Raw genomic sequence first — 13907 nt, 5'->3', positions numbered from 1 at the left:
AGGGGGAGGTGGTGGCAGAGTGGTTATGTTACTGAGCTAGTAATCCAGAGGCCCAGGCTAATGCCCTGGGAACATGGGTTCAAATCCCACCATGGCAGCTGGTGGGATTTAAATTCAAGTAATTCCAAAAAATAAAGTCTGAAATTGAAAGCTTGTTTCAGTTACGGTGTCATGAAGCTAACACTGGAATCCGTCTGGTTCAATAATGTCCTTTAGGGAAGGAAATCTGCTGTCCTTACCTGGTCTGGCCGACATGTGACTCCGGACGCACAGCACTTGGTTGACTTTTAAATGCCCTTTGAAATGGCCTAGAAAGCCACTCAGTTGTCAAGGGCAATTAGGGATGGGCAGCAAATGCTGGCCTTGCCAGCGATGCCCACATCCCATGAAAGGATAAAAAAAAAATCCAGGCTGACACTCCACTGTGTTATTGAAGGAGTGCTGCAATGTCAGCGATGCTGTTTTTCAGGTGATATATTAAACTCAGGTACTGCCTGCCCTCTCAGGCGGATGTAAAAGATCCCACAGCACTATTTCAAAGAAAAGAAGCAGAGTTCTCCCTGGTGTCGTGGCCAATATTTATCCCTCAACCAACATGACAAAAACAAAGTACCTGGTCATTTATCTTCCTGGTCACCATATTTCCTATATTACAACTGTGGCTACACTTCAGAAGTGCTAATGGACTGTAAGGCGCTTTGGGATTTCCTGAAAGGCACGGTACAAAAGTGAGTCTTTCTTATCAACTGTTGTGTTAATATAATTTCCACCTTGTCTCAATGGCAGGTCCTGCACTGTCAGCAGTATGTGAGGGCGGGTGTGCGGTGGGAGGGGGGGGGGAGACAGCGTTCCGGAATCTTCCCCCAGACAAATCACTCAGTGCTCACAGATGAATGGATTTTACCTGCTGCTAATCCTGCTTGTCATTCGAGCAAGAATATACACCTCATGACAGGCTGATGAATTATTGACAATTGCACTAAATTGAAGACGGTACTTCAATTGTAGAAATTTGAGATCTCATTCGGCTTTCCTTCCTGCAGTGCCGAGATACCATAATAGAATTAATTAACATTTTTGTGGCTGAGCCATTTTGAGATGGCCTGTCAAGGAAGCTTGACTAATTTATCAAACTATTCACTGACCCTCATGCATGTAAGTGAGAGATGTACGATACACTCAAACACTTGGCTAGACTGTTAAATCTCACCCGATTGGAAGGAGACGCATTCAATTTTGATTTTAACAATGTGATCTCTTTTGATGGCTCTCAAGCTTCAGAATGTAATCTGAGGACTAACCAATTAATCTGTTTGATGGTGATGATTGAGAAAGGAATATCAGCCAAGGCACCAGGAGAACTCCCGTCTCTTCTTTGAACAGTGCAGTGGCGTCTTTTACGTCCACTTGAATGAGCAGACTTGATGTTAATATCTAACTGTGAGACAATGCAGCAGTCCCTAGTGTTGTCCCTAGCAGCTAGGGTTGAGTGAGGGTGTCAGTCCACTGACATCATTCTATAATAGCTTGTTCTAACATCCAGCAGTTTGAATGACAGGTAGAGAAAAAGATTTGCTTTTATACCAGGATTTACCACCTCTGATAAAAGTGGTAAAACGCTTCAGATACAATGAGTTACTTGACAGTACAACGACTGTTCTTAAGGCAGACACAGCAGCCATTTTGAGAGCAGCCATTTTGAGAGCAGCCATGAGAGGAATGACCAACTCATTGACTGAGAGGAATATTGACCCAGGACCCCAGAAGAACTGCATAAAAATAGTGCCATGGGATCTCAACTGACATCAACACTATTTTCGCATTATTAATCGAAATATATCAATTGCATAATAAAAACCCATATTTTAATCTTGGACTTCATATAATGTCAATGGCTAACTTGAGTTCTGCCCTTGTAGTTAATAACAATCTCAACCTCCCATTCCCCAATTAAATTGTAACCTTGCAGGCTCCCCAAATGACATTGGTGGAGTGCACATTACCCCAATAAACGACACGCACCTGGAAGGTCCAGTCTGTGTTGAGTTGACTGGCCTCACTCTGGGAAGAATTGTGGTTCTGCATTTGATATCAGTGTCCCTGACTCAGAACAGGGAGAAGAAAATCAGCCAGCTTTCATGCCTCTGATAGATGATCTCTGCCGAAAAGTGTAGATGTCTGGAAATTAGGTGAGGTCAGGCTAATGCTTGGCTCGGATGCTCTCATTAGTCACTGTGTAGGCCGATTCCTGAAGTACGGCAATCAGGTGAGGAACCAGACGGTGGCCAAGAGCTTTGAGCCATACCATGGACTCAGTTGAAGGAGCCCTACCATGGAGCCGCATGGTGGAGCTGCACCACAGAGCCATACCAAGGGACTACACAGTAGAGCTGTACCATGGGGCCATACAATGAAGCTGCACATGTGGAGCTTTAGCATGGAGCCATACCATAGAGCTGCAGCATGGAGCCAAATCATGGAGTAATACAGTGGAGCCACACTGTGGTGCTGCACCGTGGAGCTGTATCATGGTATTTTGGGCATCGGTTGTATTTTTTGACTGTAAATGCAGCAGCTTCAGGAGAGATGGGGAGTAAACTGGTGAAAAACAAAATAAAACCCTTGGAGTTGTTGCTGAAATGTGTTTTTGTGGTGTGCTGGGAAGGTCACACAGCTGGAAGATCCACATGAACAGAGCAAACAACGAAATCAAAGGGAGCTGAGGGCCGCAGGCATCTGACTGCAAACTAAATATATGTTTATGCTGCAATGATTCACAGTGCCTAGGACAGAAAAGATTTTAAGTCAAAATTCAGTTCTCTTATTTAATGTGAACTGGATAATCCTTTTCTGGTTCATGTACAGCTCCACGAAGTGGCTTCATCGTGCGGCTCCACAATTCAACCACATGAAGTGGCTCCATGATGCGGCTCCACAGTGCGGCTCCATCGTGCAGCTCCACAATTCAACTCCATGAAGTGGATGCATGATGCGGCTCCACAGTGCAGCTCCATGGAGTGGCTCCACGATGGAGCTCCATGGTGTGGCTCCATGGTACTGTGGCATAGTACAGCACCGTGGTATGGCTCCGGACCTCATATAAATGCCACTGGGGAGATATGGTTGCCCCACTGCATCAACACCATTGGAGTTTTGGTGGATGATCAGGAGAATTTGCGAGGAAATTCCACCCCATGTTGTGGTGATAATACTGGTTAAGGATAATTACATAGACCACCGGCCTGTTGAGTAAAGGCACAGCCAGTGTAATGATGAGCCTTGCAGCCAAGAGTATCTCAGGTTCTCCTCTCAGTCTGTGCTGGGCTAACTCATTGTGTCAGGGAGGGGATAATTCAGACAGGGTTCCCACACCCAACGGCTCCACTGCGAATCCCCGGGGGTCCGAGACGTCAGGAGAGGAGGGTCCAAAAACAATACGAAGGTTAACGATCTCTTCAAATCGGAGCATGCTAGTGAGTTTTCTCTCTTCTCTTTCCAGAGCCCTCACCGATCTCCTGAAGCAGCAGGGTCACACCACCATGGATTACATCGAACGTGATGGGAATCATGGAGCAGTTCAGGTGCCCATCACTGATAGCCTGACACCAAGAACGTCGAGGAACAGTACTGGTAGGTAACCCCCCCTCGCTGGACGGCAAGCTTCAGCCGAGCAATGCTGGAGGTTAAGGTTCAGAAGTTAACATCAAGGTGATCCCTGTATCAAGGTGAGCTCCCTGGCCCTGTGTAGGAAGAACCTCTGGCTGTGCTGTGCTTACTGTCCTATTTTTAAGTCCCGAAACCATTGACTTGAATTTGTCCTTAGACCGATATGGTAGGTGTGTCTTTGGGATAATGAAGATAGTTTTCCGATGTGGTTATCGTTGGGAAGTTGATCACCGATATGGCCACTTTCTGTCCTTTAATTTTAGTAAATGTAAAGCTTAAATGTAATTGTAGGCACAGTCGAATTAAAGTAACCGGGTCAGTGGGGGCTATTTTATTCTTTTCCCTATTTATGATGGGAGTCTGAAGGTGTATTAAGTGAGAACGTTTACGTAAGATGTAGAGGTGTTTCCACTTGTGGGGAGTCCAAAACTAGGGGCCATAAATATAAAATAGGCACGAATAAATCCAGTAAAGAATTCAGGACAAACATTTTTCCACAGAGAGTGATTGGGATGTGGAACTCGCTACCACAGGACAACGTTGAAGTGAATATTAGAGATGCATTTAAGAGGAAGCTAGATAAACACATGAGGGTGAAAGGAGCAGAAGGATATGTTGATCGGGTGAGATGAAGTAGGGTGGGAGGAGGCTCTTGTGGAGCACAAATACCAGCGTGGACCAGCTGGGCTGAATTGACTGTTTCTGCATTGTAAATTCTATGTAAACGTGAGGTGGCGCTGACCAAAGAAAAGTGTTGATGCGACTGCTAACCAAGCCAGTGGGATGTTTTCATCCATTTCCTTACTTATTATGAGAGACTGAAGTTGCATTAAATGAGAGCTGAGACTGTAGGTTCACTGACGGACTGTAAGATAAAGTAGCTTTGTAGCTTTTGCTGTCCTCTGCTGTCTACTATCCTAATTAGTCACCTCTTGGAAGATTGGAGAAGCGCAGGGGAAAGCCTCCAAACAATAAGGTTCAAACGCATTTATGACTATCACAGAAATTAAGCATACAGTGATAACTACTTCTAATAATTACACATCCACTTACAGCAATAGCTCATGTGTTCACAGGAGAATTCACGCATTACAGTTCCTGAGCTCGAGGTACTTGGTGATCAGACCTTGAATAATTTCCAAAGTATCTGTTCCAACACCCATTATTAAACCTGTTTTTTTTCCCACTCTGGCTACATGAGAACCCACATGTTTCTACATTACGTAATCCATATTTATCACTCAACACTGATTTGATTGTCCTGTCCTTGCAGCATACAGACTAGACCCCCTTAACTTGGCTCACACTATCCCCGACTTTCAGATCTATGATGTTCCTCAGACTTTCACATCCCAGAAATAGTGGGGAACCAAGAGTGTAGCGCAAGTGAGGAACTTAAAAAATTAGTATTAGTAAGTGTCGACAAGGCCTATATTCCCTGGGGTTTAGGTAATCTCATCGAAACATATAAAATTCTTAAGGGTAGATGCTGAGAGGATGTTTCCCCTGGCTGTGTTGACTAGAACTAGGGGTCACAGTCTCAAGAATAAGGGGTTGGCCATTTAAGACTGAGATGAGGAGAAATTTCTTAATTCAAAGGTTCGTGAGTCTTTGGAATTCTCCACCCCAGAGAGCTGTGTCTGCTCAGTCATTGAGAATTTTCAAGCCAGTGATGGATAGAGTTTTGGGTACTGAGGGAATTAATGGATATGGGGATAGTACAGGAAGGTGGAGTTGAGGTAGAAGATCAGCCTGATCGAAGTGAATGGTAGAGCAGGCTCAAAGGGCCGAATGGCCTAATCCAGCTCCTATTTCTTACGTTTTTATGTTTTCAGGCAGGTGCCTAGCTTTGTAATTTCTTATCAGCCGAACACTGTCTCTGTCTGGTATTTCTTTTAATTCCCTCTGACTAAACTGAACATTGAAACTTACTGGGATTGCTGCAGTGTTCCAGTGAACATCAACGCAAGCTCGAGGAACAGCATCTCATTTACCGATCAGGCATGCTACAGTCTGCCGGACTGAACACTGAGTTCAATAATTTCAGAGCATGACGGGCCCCCCCTTTTTATTTATTTTTATTTTTTATTTGTTTATTTTATTTTAGTTTGTTTCTACTGTGCCTACCCACTGTTTCATTTTTCATTTTTTTTCATGTTTGTGCTAGGGGGCCAGGGCTGTTCATTTTTCTGTCAATTAACACCCTCCCTGCACTAATGCTTTGTCTTTCAGCACACCATTAACATACCGTTTGCTTTTGTTCCATGACCTTCTGGTCAGTTGTTCTCTGTGACCTTGTCCTATCAACACCTTGCCTTTTTTTTTAATCTCTTGCCCCACCCCTGCTTTATTTGCTTAAAACCTGTTACATTTATAATATGATGAAGGGTCACTGAGCTGAAACGTTAACTCTGCTTCTCTTTCCACAGATGCTGCCAGGCCCTGCTGAGTATTTCCAGTATTTCTTGTTTTATTTCAGATTTCCAGCATCTGCAGTATTTTGCTTTTATTATATTATTGAAACTTACTCCACAGGCAAAAGCTAAATGTTACTATAAGGGGACTTCAAGACCATATAATTAACTGTTACACTGCCTCGATGTGTCGGGAGGATTAGGGAAGTGATATTTCAGGCGCACATGGACACCAAACCTAGGAAAGGGCCCTGATTCTGGTGCCGGACCTTGATTATAAAGTTTAACTGATGTCTTTGTTCGTTGCCTGGACTACTATGGCGGCACTCACTTAAATTGCGTAACATCACGCTCCTGAGTTCAACGTGGTGACACTCATTTTGCACCCCAAAAATGTGTGAGACGCATTGTAATTACTACCCACAGGACTTTTACCTGCACATCCTGGAAGAGAGGCCCAGTATCTCAGTACCTGAAGCCCATGCGGTATCTGATTGTCTGTTAATATTAGTAATGTTTGCGTTCTCCCCTCTTCTCCTGAACGTGCAGCCCCCTGCTCGGGTATAGTTGAACTGGTGTCAGCAGGTCTCCTTTTCGTGTAAAGCGGACAATAAATGCGAGCAGTTATTTGACCATGCACGGACTCAGAGATCAATCCTGCCCTCATCGGACACCCATATAAATTCACTATCCAGCAGCAATCGTTGTCTAGGGATCAGGAGGGATAGCTGAACTGAACACTCCCCTCCCTGGCCCTGAAAAGCTGAGGCTATCTGAAATGGCCCTACTTAGGCCCGAAACTCCCAAAACCTCTCTGTCGCCCTGTCCTCCTCCATGACACCTATCGCTTTGACCAAGCTTTTGGTCCTAATATTTTCTTCATTTGCTCAGTCATTTTTTTTTGTCTGGTAACAATCGTGTGGAAGTGCCTTGGCACTTTTCAACTTGGGCGCTATATAAATGCGAGTTGTTTTTGTTGTATTGCCTCTCTGCCCCTCCCTCAGAGCAAAAAATCCTTAAGTCCAACATGATTACTTCTGTTATCTGTGGTGGCCCAAGATGTGTAGCTTCCTGTCAGTGTATTGAAGTCCAGTCAACCTTGGCTGCTGCCTGCTGCCTTTGTTAATTACTATGACCCTAACGTGGACTGCCCTGTCATTACAACAAACAGCTGCAGCTACCACTGACTGGTTTCTCACAGTTAACAGGAAATCGAAAACGCTTAGCTATTGGCAACTTTTATACATTTGCAAATTATAATCAAGTCTTTGGGATCATTTCCTGAGCGGAAAATTAAATGTTCTCACTGTCATTTCTGACGCGCTCAGTGCTCGGATTGGGCCGGGTTTGGAGAATAAATGCCGGAAACACAGGGGCTGGGTTCGTTTAGAGACAACTTGGGTTTGAAGTTCCATCGCAAAACCTCAGTCAAACCTGGGCATCCATGCAGGATGTCACTGAGGGAGCAACCAGTAAGAGAAGACAAATATTTACAGGGGGTTCCAGGGAGTGTATCAGTATTTAAAATGGGTCCTGAGTAGTGTGTCATTATTTAAAAGGGATCCTAGGGAGTTTGTCAGTATTTACAGAGGGTCCTCAGGGGTTTGTGAGTATTTACAGGGATTCCCCAAGAATGTGTCAGTATTCGCAGAATGGAGGTGATTGTGTAATTCCCCTGTGAATCACGCCTTGAGGTCACTCCACTGTAAGTGACTAGGAATGAGTTTACCCACATAATTCGTATTAAGTAACTCTCCTCCACTCACAGTTTTTTGCTGGTGAAATTACCCGACTTTTATTAGGAAACTTTGCGGCAGTTTTGTCTGCTGTATTTCATAGAAACTCCTTTTAAACCGACTCTGTAGTCCGTTTGCTTTAGTGCGTTGTTAAAATAGACTCTGTAGACTGTTTGCTTTAGTGCGTTGTTAAAATAGACTCTGTAGCCCGTTTGCTTTAGTGCGTTGTTAAAATAGACTCTGTAGACTGTTTGCTTTAGTGCGTTGTTAAAATAGACTCTGTAGTCCGTTTGCTTTAGTGCGTTGTTAAAATAGACTCTGTAGACTGTTTGCAGTATTGCGCTGTTTAAATAGACTCTGTAGGCTGTTTGCAGTATTGCGCTGTTTAAATAGACTCTGTAGGCTGTTTGCTGTCGTGTGCTGTTTAAATAGACTCTGTAGACTGTTAGCAGTAGTGTATTGTTAAATAGACTCTGTAGACTGCTGTAGTAGAGTGTTTAAATTGACTTTATCCATAGACTGTTTGCTGTAGAGTGCTGTTTAAATACATTCTGTAGACTGTTTGCTCTAGTGCATTGCTTAAATAGACTCCGTAGACTGTTAGCCATATTGCATTGCTAAATAGACTCTGTAGCCCGTTTGCTTTAGTGCGTTGTTAAAATAGACTCTGTAGACTGTTTGCTTTAGTGCGTTGTTAAAATAGACTCTGTAGTCCGTTTGCTTTAGTGCGTTGTTAAAATAGACTCTGTAGACTGTTTGCAGTATTGCGCTGTTTAAATAGACTCTGTAGGCTGTTTGCTGTCGTGTGCTGTTTAAATAGACTCTGTAGACTGTTAGCAGTAGTGTATTGTTAAATAGACTCTGTAGACTGCTGTAGTAGAGTGTTTAAATTGACTTTATCCATAGACTGTTTGCTGTAGAGTGCTGTTTAAATACATTCTGTAGACTGTTTGCTCTAGTGCATTGCTTAAATAGACTCCGTAGACTGTTAGCCATATTGCATTGCCAAATAGACTCTGTAGACTGTTTGCTGTAGTGTGCTGTTTAAATAGACTCTGCTTGCTGAGTAAATTGACAGTTTGCTCTGAGTCTAGCTGTTACTCCATCCTGCCCCAAACTCTGGTCATTGTGATTGGGCGTCCTGTTGGTGTTTGGTGTTATGTTGATTGTTTTTGTTTAGATTCAATCACTGGATGAATTATCTATCTTACTGATTTTGATCCACATTTTGTTGAAATCTGTTCCAAATGGGTTTCCTCTGGATGGATTGGGCTGTGAGTGTTGATCAGAATAGAACCTGAACTAGCATTCTGGTCTCAACCCATCATCACATCCCCCATCATTCCCACCATGAAAGAAGAATTTGCAGTTATATAGCGCCTTTCACCACCTCAATACATCTCAAAATGCTTTACAGCCAATGAAGTACTTTTGAAGTGTCATCACGGGTGTAAAGTAGGAAACATGGCAACCAGTTTTGCGCACAGCAAGCTCCCACAAACAGCAAGGTAATAATGACCAGATAATCTGTTTTTGTGATGTTGATTGAGGGATGCATTTTGGTCAGGACACCAGGGAGAACTCCCTCTGCTTTTCTTTGCAATGGTGCCCTGCCATCTTTTACATCCACCTGAGAGGGGCAGTTTTTTTTCCCCCATCAGAAAGACAGAACTTCCAACAGTGCAGCACCCCCTCAGTGCCGCACTGGAGTGTCAGCCTGGATTTTGCGCTCAAGTCCTTGGACTGTCGCTTGAGCCCATTACCATCTAACTCAGAGGCGACAGCAACACCCATTGAGCTAAGACTGATAGTCAGAATGCATTAGCTGCATTAAAAAAGCATTAACAGCATAGCGTTGCTCACTTCATCCCTTTGCTTACGAGTTCTTGGTGGAAGGGTCTATAAATTATTCACAGGCCAGGTTACAGAATCCAGCATCCAGAACAGAATTGATCCACAGTACAGCAGCCCACTGGGAGTGCTTATTAAACATGTTCTGATGTGAAGGGAGAAAGATTCCTTGTTATACTTTGTGACAGTGCGGGGGGCTTTGTAGGCGAACAACAATTCATCTGAGATGTGTTCAAAATTATGAGGAGTTTTTAATGGGGGAAGAAATTGTTTGTGGTGGCTGAAGGGTTGGCAACTAGAAAGACAGATTTAAGCCAATCGGGGAAAGAAAAACAAATGAAATGATTATTTTTTTGGTCACGCCGCAATGTGTTATGATCTGGAATACATTGCCTGAAAAGAGAGTTGGATTTCAACTTCAAAGGAGAAGCTATTGGAGGGTGGAACCGATTGGTAGTTCCTTCAGAGAGCCAGCACAGGCCCAGTGGGCTGAAGGGCCTCCTTCTGTGCTGCACCATTCTGGGCTGTATGTGTGGACAGAAGATTAGGTGTGGCTGTGAGGACCCTCAGGATTAAATATCCTGCTGATACTCAGCCGATGTATGTAGATTGGCCAGCTGGGCTGGAAACCAGAAGGTTATTAGCACTTTCGGAGCTTTAGCCCAACATCGTCAGACCCTGGGGGGGTGGGGAGTCACTCCCAGCACAGTCAGAACACCCCCCCCCCCACAATATCTGGGGGTCACTTCCAGCACCTCAGACCCCCCCAACATCTGGGGATCATTCCCAGCACCTCAGACCTCCCAACATCTGGGGATCATTCCCAGCACCCTCACAGCCCCCCCGAACATCTGGGGGTAATTCCCAGCACCTCAGACCCCCCAACATCTGGGAGTCACTCCCAGTGCCTCAGACCTCCCAACATCTGGGGGTCATTCCCAGCACCCTCAGAGCCCCCCCCCCCCACCATCTGGGGGTCATTCCCATTACCCTCAGATCTCCCCAACATCTGCGGGTTATTCCTAGCACCCTCAGATCTCCCCGCTACCAATGCCAGGGGCCTATTCCCATAAAGACTCAATTCCTTTCTAACGAATGGAAAGGAAACTGAGAAGCCAAAAAGATTCTCGATCCCATAGTCTCACAACTTGAATTATGCAAAATGGGTTCTGAAATCAGAAAGCATAAACCCTGAACAGCAACAGCTACTGCCATTGAAGTTGTACCTTGAACAAAGGAAAACCTCCCCAAATACTCACAGAGGCAGAAATGTCAGATTACTTCCCTGATGTGAGGGAGGTTTGCAGAAGAGGAAAGAGTTAGTGGAATGGAGAATTTGGAAAGGTTCAGTGTGGACAGGAGAGTTTTTTTATTCATTCATGAAAGGAATAGAAGGATATGTTGATGGGGGTTCGATGAGGAGCATAAACACTGGCATGGAGTTGTTGCCCTGAATAATCTAGGCTGACACTTCAGTGCAGTCCTGACGGAGTGCCGCATTGTCAGAAGTGCTGCCTTTCAAGGGAGATAGTTGCTCAACTGACTTCAAAGGTCCCACAATATGATTCAAAGCTGAGCACGGACGTCTCCTGGTATCTTGGTTCATGTTCCTTTCTGAACCAGCATCGCCAGAACCACAATAATTGTTGTTTGTGGGACCTTGCTGCGAATAAATTGGTTAACTCCAAAAAGAAGTGACCAAACATCAAAAGTAGTTCTGGCTATTCATTGGACATCCTAAGAAAGGAAAGAAAGACTTGCATTTATATAGCCCCTTTCAGGACCTCTGGATGTCCCAAAGCGTTTTTAAGTGTTTTTCAAGCGTAGGCACTGTTGTAGGAAATGCGGCAGCCAATTTGTGCACAGCAAGATCCCACAAACAGCAATGTGATAGTGACCAGATAATCTGTTTTAGTGATGTTAACTAAGGGATAAATATTTGCCAGGGCACCAGGGAGAACTCCCCTGCTCTTCTTCAAAATAGTGCCATGGGATCTTTTATGTCCACCTAAGGGAGCAGGCCGGGTCTCGGCTTAACGTCTCGTCTGAAAGACGGCACCTCCGACAGTGCAGCACTCCCTCAGTACTGCACTGGGGGTGTCGGCCTAGGTTACGTGCTCAAGGCCCTGGAGAGGGATTTGAACCCATGACCTTCCGAATCTGAAGGGAGTGTCTTACTAATTGAACGAAGGTTGCCTCAGTTTGAAGGGATTCAAAGCCAATTATCTCCTGCCACTGCGGGCATTACCCTGTGAAAGGTGCTTGATAAATGCACATTCTTCCTTTGTTTCAAGCTCCAGATACCCCAAGCCTTTCTGCTCCGTGTATCCCCGCCGTCAGCCCATCCACCTCGCTCTGGCACAAGTCAGGCTGTGCCAACTCCCCATCCCAAATGAACCGAGAGTCAGGGTTGGCGACAAATAACAAGGATAACACGCAAGCAGCGACACAGGGGTCTCCCTGGAGATACACAGCCACCCAGGCATGAAGCAAAGACTCCTGTCACTCTCTCTACACTTAAATGGGTGCTAACTATATTGCTTTAATAGCTGTCTGCTCAAACAAGGCGGCTCTCCTTTGATGAGGATTGTGCACACTGGAGGCTGAACATTCATGACAAAAACTTGATAAAGTGCCAACTTCCTTTCTGGCCTATCCCTGTGTATAATTAGTCAATCTTTGTGCATTGGGCCTATATATTATACATCCCAGCATAGAATTCTCCTGCCTGAGCTCTCACAGGTGTTCCTCTGTAACCCAGCTGGCTGCATGCGGGGGCTTTCCTCCTAATTGTTTGACTTGAGATACATTCACCCCACGAGTGTCTGAAAAAAAATTGCTGGTGGGAATTTGTACAAAATCTTAAAACAAATATTTCCCTGCGGACTGTCTCGGTTTTCTTTCCTCCTTGCACTCCTCCAACCCCCACAGCTCCCCGAAAGACATTTCTCCTCTTGCTGTTCCTCTGCTACAGTCCAGCTCGGAGGCAGTTCCACAAACACTGGGTCAGCATCTTGCCCACATGGCTATTCTTTCTATACCAGGGCCAACGCTAGTTGACCATGGTGGAGTGGGGTGGGGGAGGGGCATCCAGAGCCAGGCCTGTTTCTGTCCTCGCCTAACATGGAGACGTGTGCATCTTTCAGAAGCGGTACAGAGAGCGCGACGAGGAGCAGAAATAAACAATGGAATGTGCCAGAAAAACACACCAGATCAGCCACAGACCCCTGTCGTCCCACCAATCAATCCCCTCCCCCCATCCCCCCCCCCCAAACCCCAATCAAACAACACCCCCACCCACTCTGCCTGCTCCAGCGGCCTTCACTGACCAACTCCCCACCCGACTGGAGGCCCAACCTCTCAGTCAGGCTGACCGCCAGGAGGGGAAGCGTTTGGGAATGCCACGGAAATGCTGTGGAGTTCAAATTCCTCAGGGTGGAAGGGAATCCTGAACTGTAGCTTCCCCACAACTTTCTGACCGACCCAATCCCTGCGGGTCAGGTCAGTAAAATATGCCCCCCAAAAGGATCTGCGAGGAGATCCCAAGGGAACCACCGGCCTATTGGGCTTCTGTACTTTCCTGTATTCGCACATTAACTCTGCTGCTGTAAACTATTAAAGACTGTGCTCCGCAGTGAGGGCACAGCTTCCCTTTCAGTTACTGTTATTACCTGTCGGGCAACAGAAAAAAGATCCCTAGCAGCGTGTCAATATTTACAGGGGGGTCCCCCTGAGTGTATCAGTATTTATAGGGGGGTTCCGGGGAGTGTGTTAATATTTACAGGGAGTCCCCGGGTGTCGGTCATTATTTACAGGGGGGGCCCCTGGGAATGTTTGAGGATCCTGCCTCTTTCAGCTCAGATCTCTGGCGACCACAAATCAGATGTGCCCAACAACTGGAAGCGCTACCATTGGCGTTTCTACCGGCAACTTAATTTTAGTTCCCCTGCTGCCCTATTTTTAAGCACAAGTGGGGAAGTAGCAAAACGAGACTCATCCCTCGAGACTATACTCGATATATTTGAGCAGTTCTGTGTTTTAGTTAAAGATATCAGAAAAGGCTGTTTGACTAAATCATCCAATTGGGTAATGAAAAGCCTTTTTGCTTTGCAATTGGTTTGGGGAGGCGGGGCATCGTGAAGATTGACATGTTGGGTGGCCAATGGTGAGTGTGTGTGTGTGTGTGTGTGTGGGGGGGGGGGTGGGCAGGAGGCAATCATGTGATGAAATCTCCAGGAAT

At 45.4% G+C, this 13907-nt stretch overlaps 1 protein-coding gene across 1 annotated transcript in view; it reads left to right on the top strand.

The window, feature by feature from the left end:
* LOC137353543 (protein shisa-9-like) overlaps positions 1-13907 on the top strand; it is a 105212-nt gene that overhangs the window by 45154 nt on the left and 46151 nt on the right. Inside the window, exon 2 of the mRNA XM_068019910.1 lies at positions 3500-3630. Coding sequence (XP_067876011.1) covers positions 3500-3630 — 131 coding nt within the window. The remainder of the gene's footprint in view (positions 1-3499; positions 3631-13907) is intronic.

The sequence above is a fragment of the Heterodontus francisci genome, chromosome 41 (genome assembly GCF_036365525.1).
Source record: "Heterodontus francisci isolate sHetFra1 chromosome 41, sHetFra1.hap1, whole genome shotgun sequence".
In the NCBI taxonomy this organism is placed as follows: domain Eukaryota; kingdom Metazoa; phylum Chordata; class Chondrichthyes; order Heterodontiformes; family Heterodontidae; genus Heterodontus; species Heterodontus francisci.
This window is presented reverse-complemented; position numbering and strand designations above follow the sequence as displayed.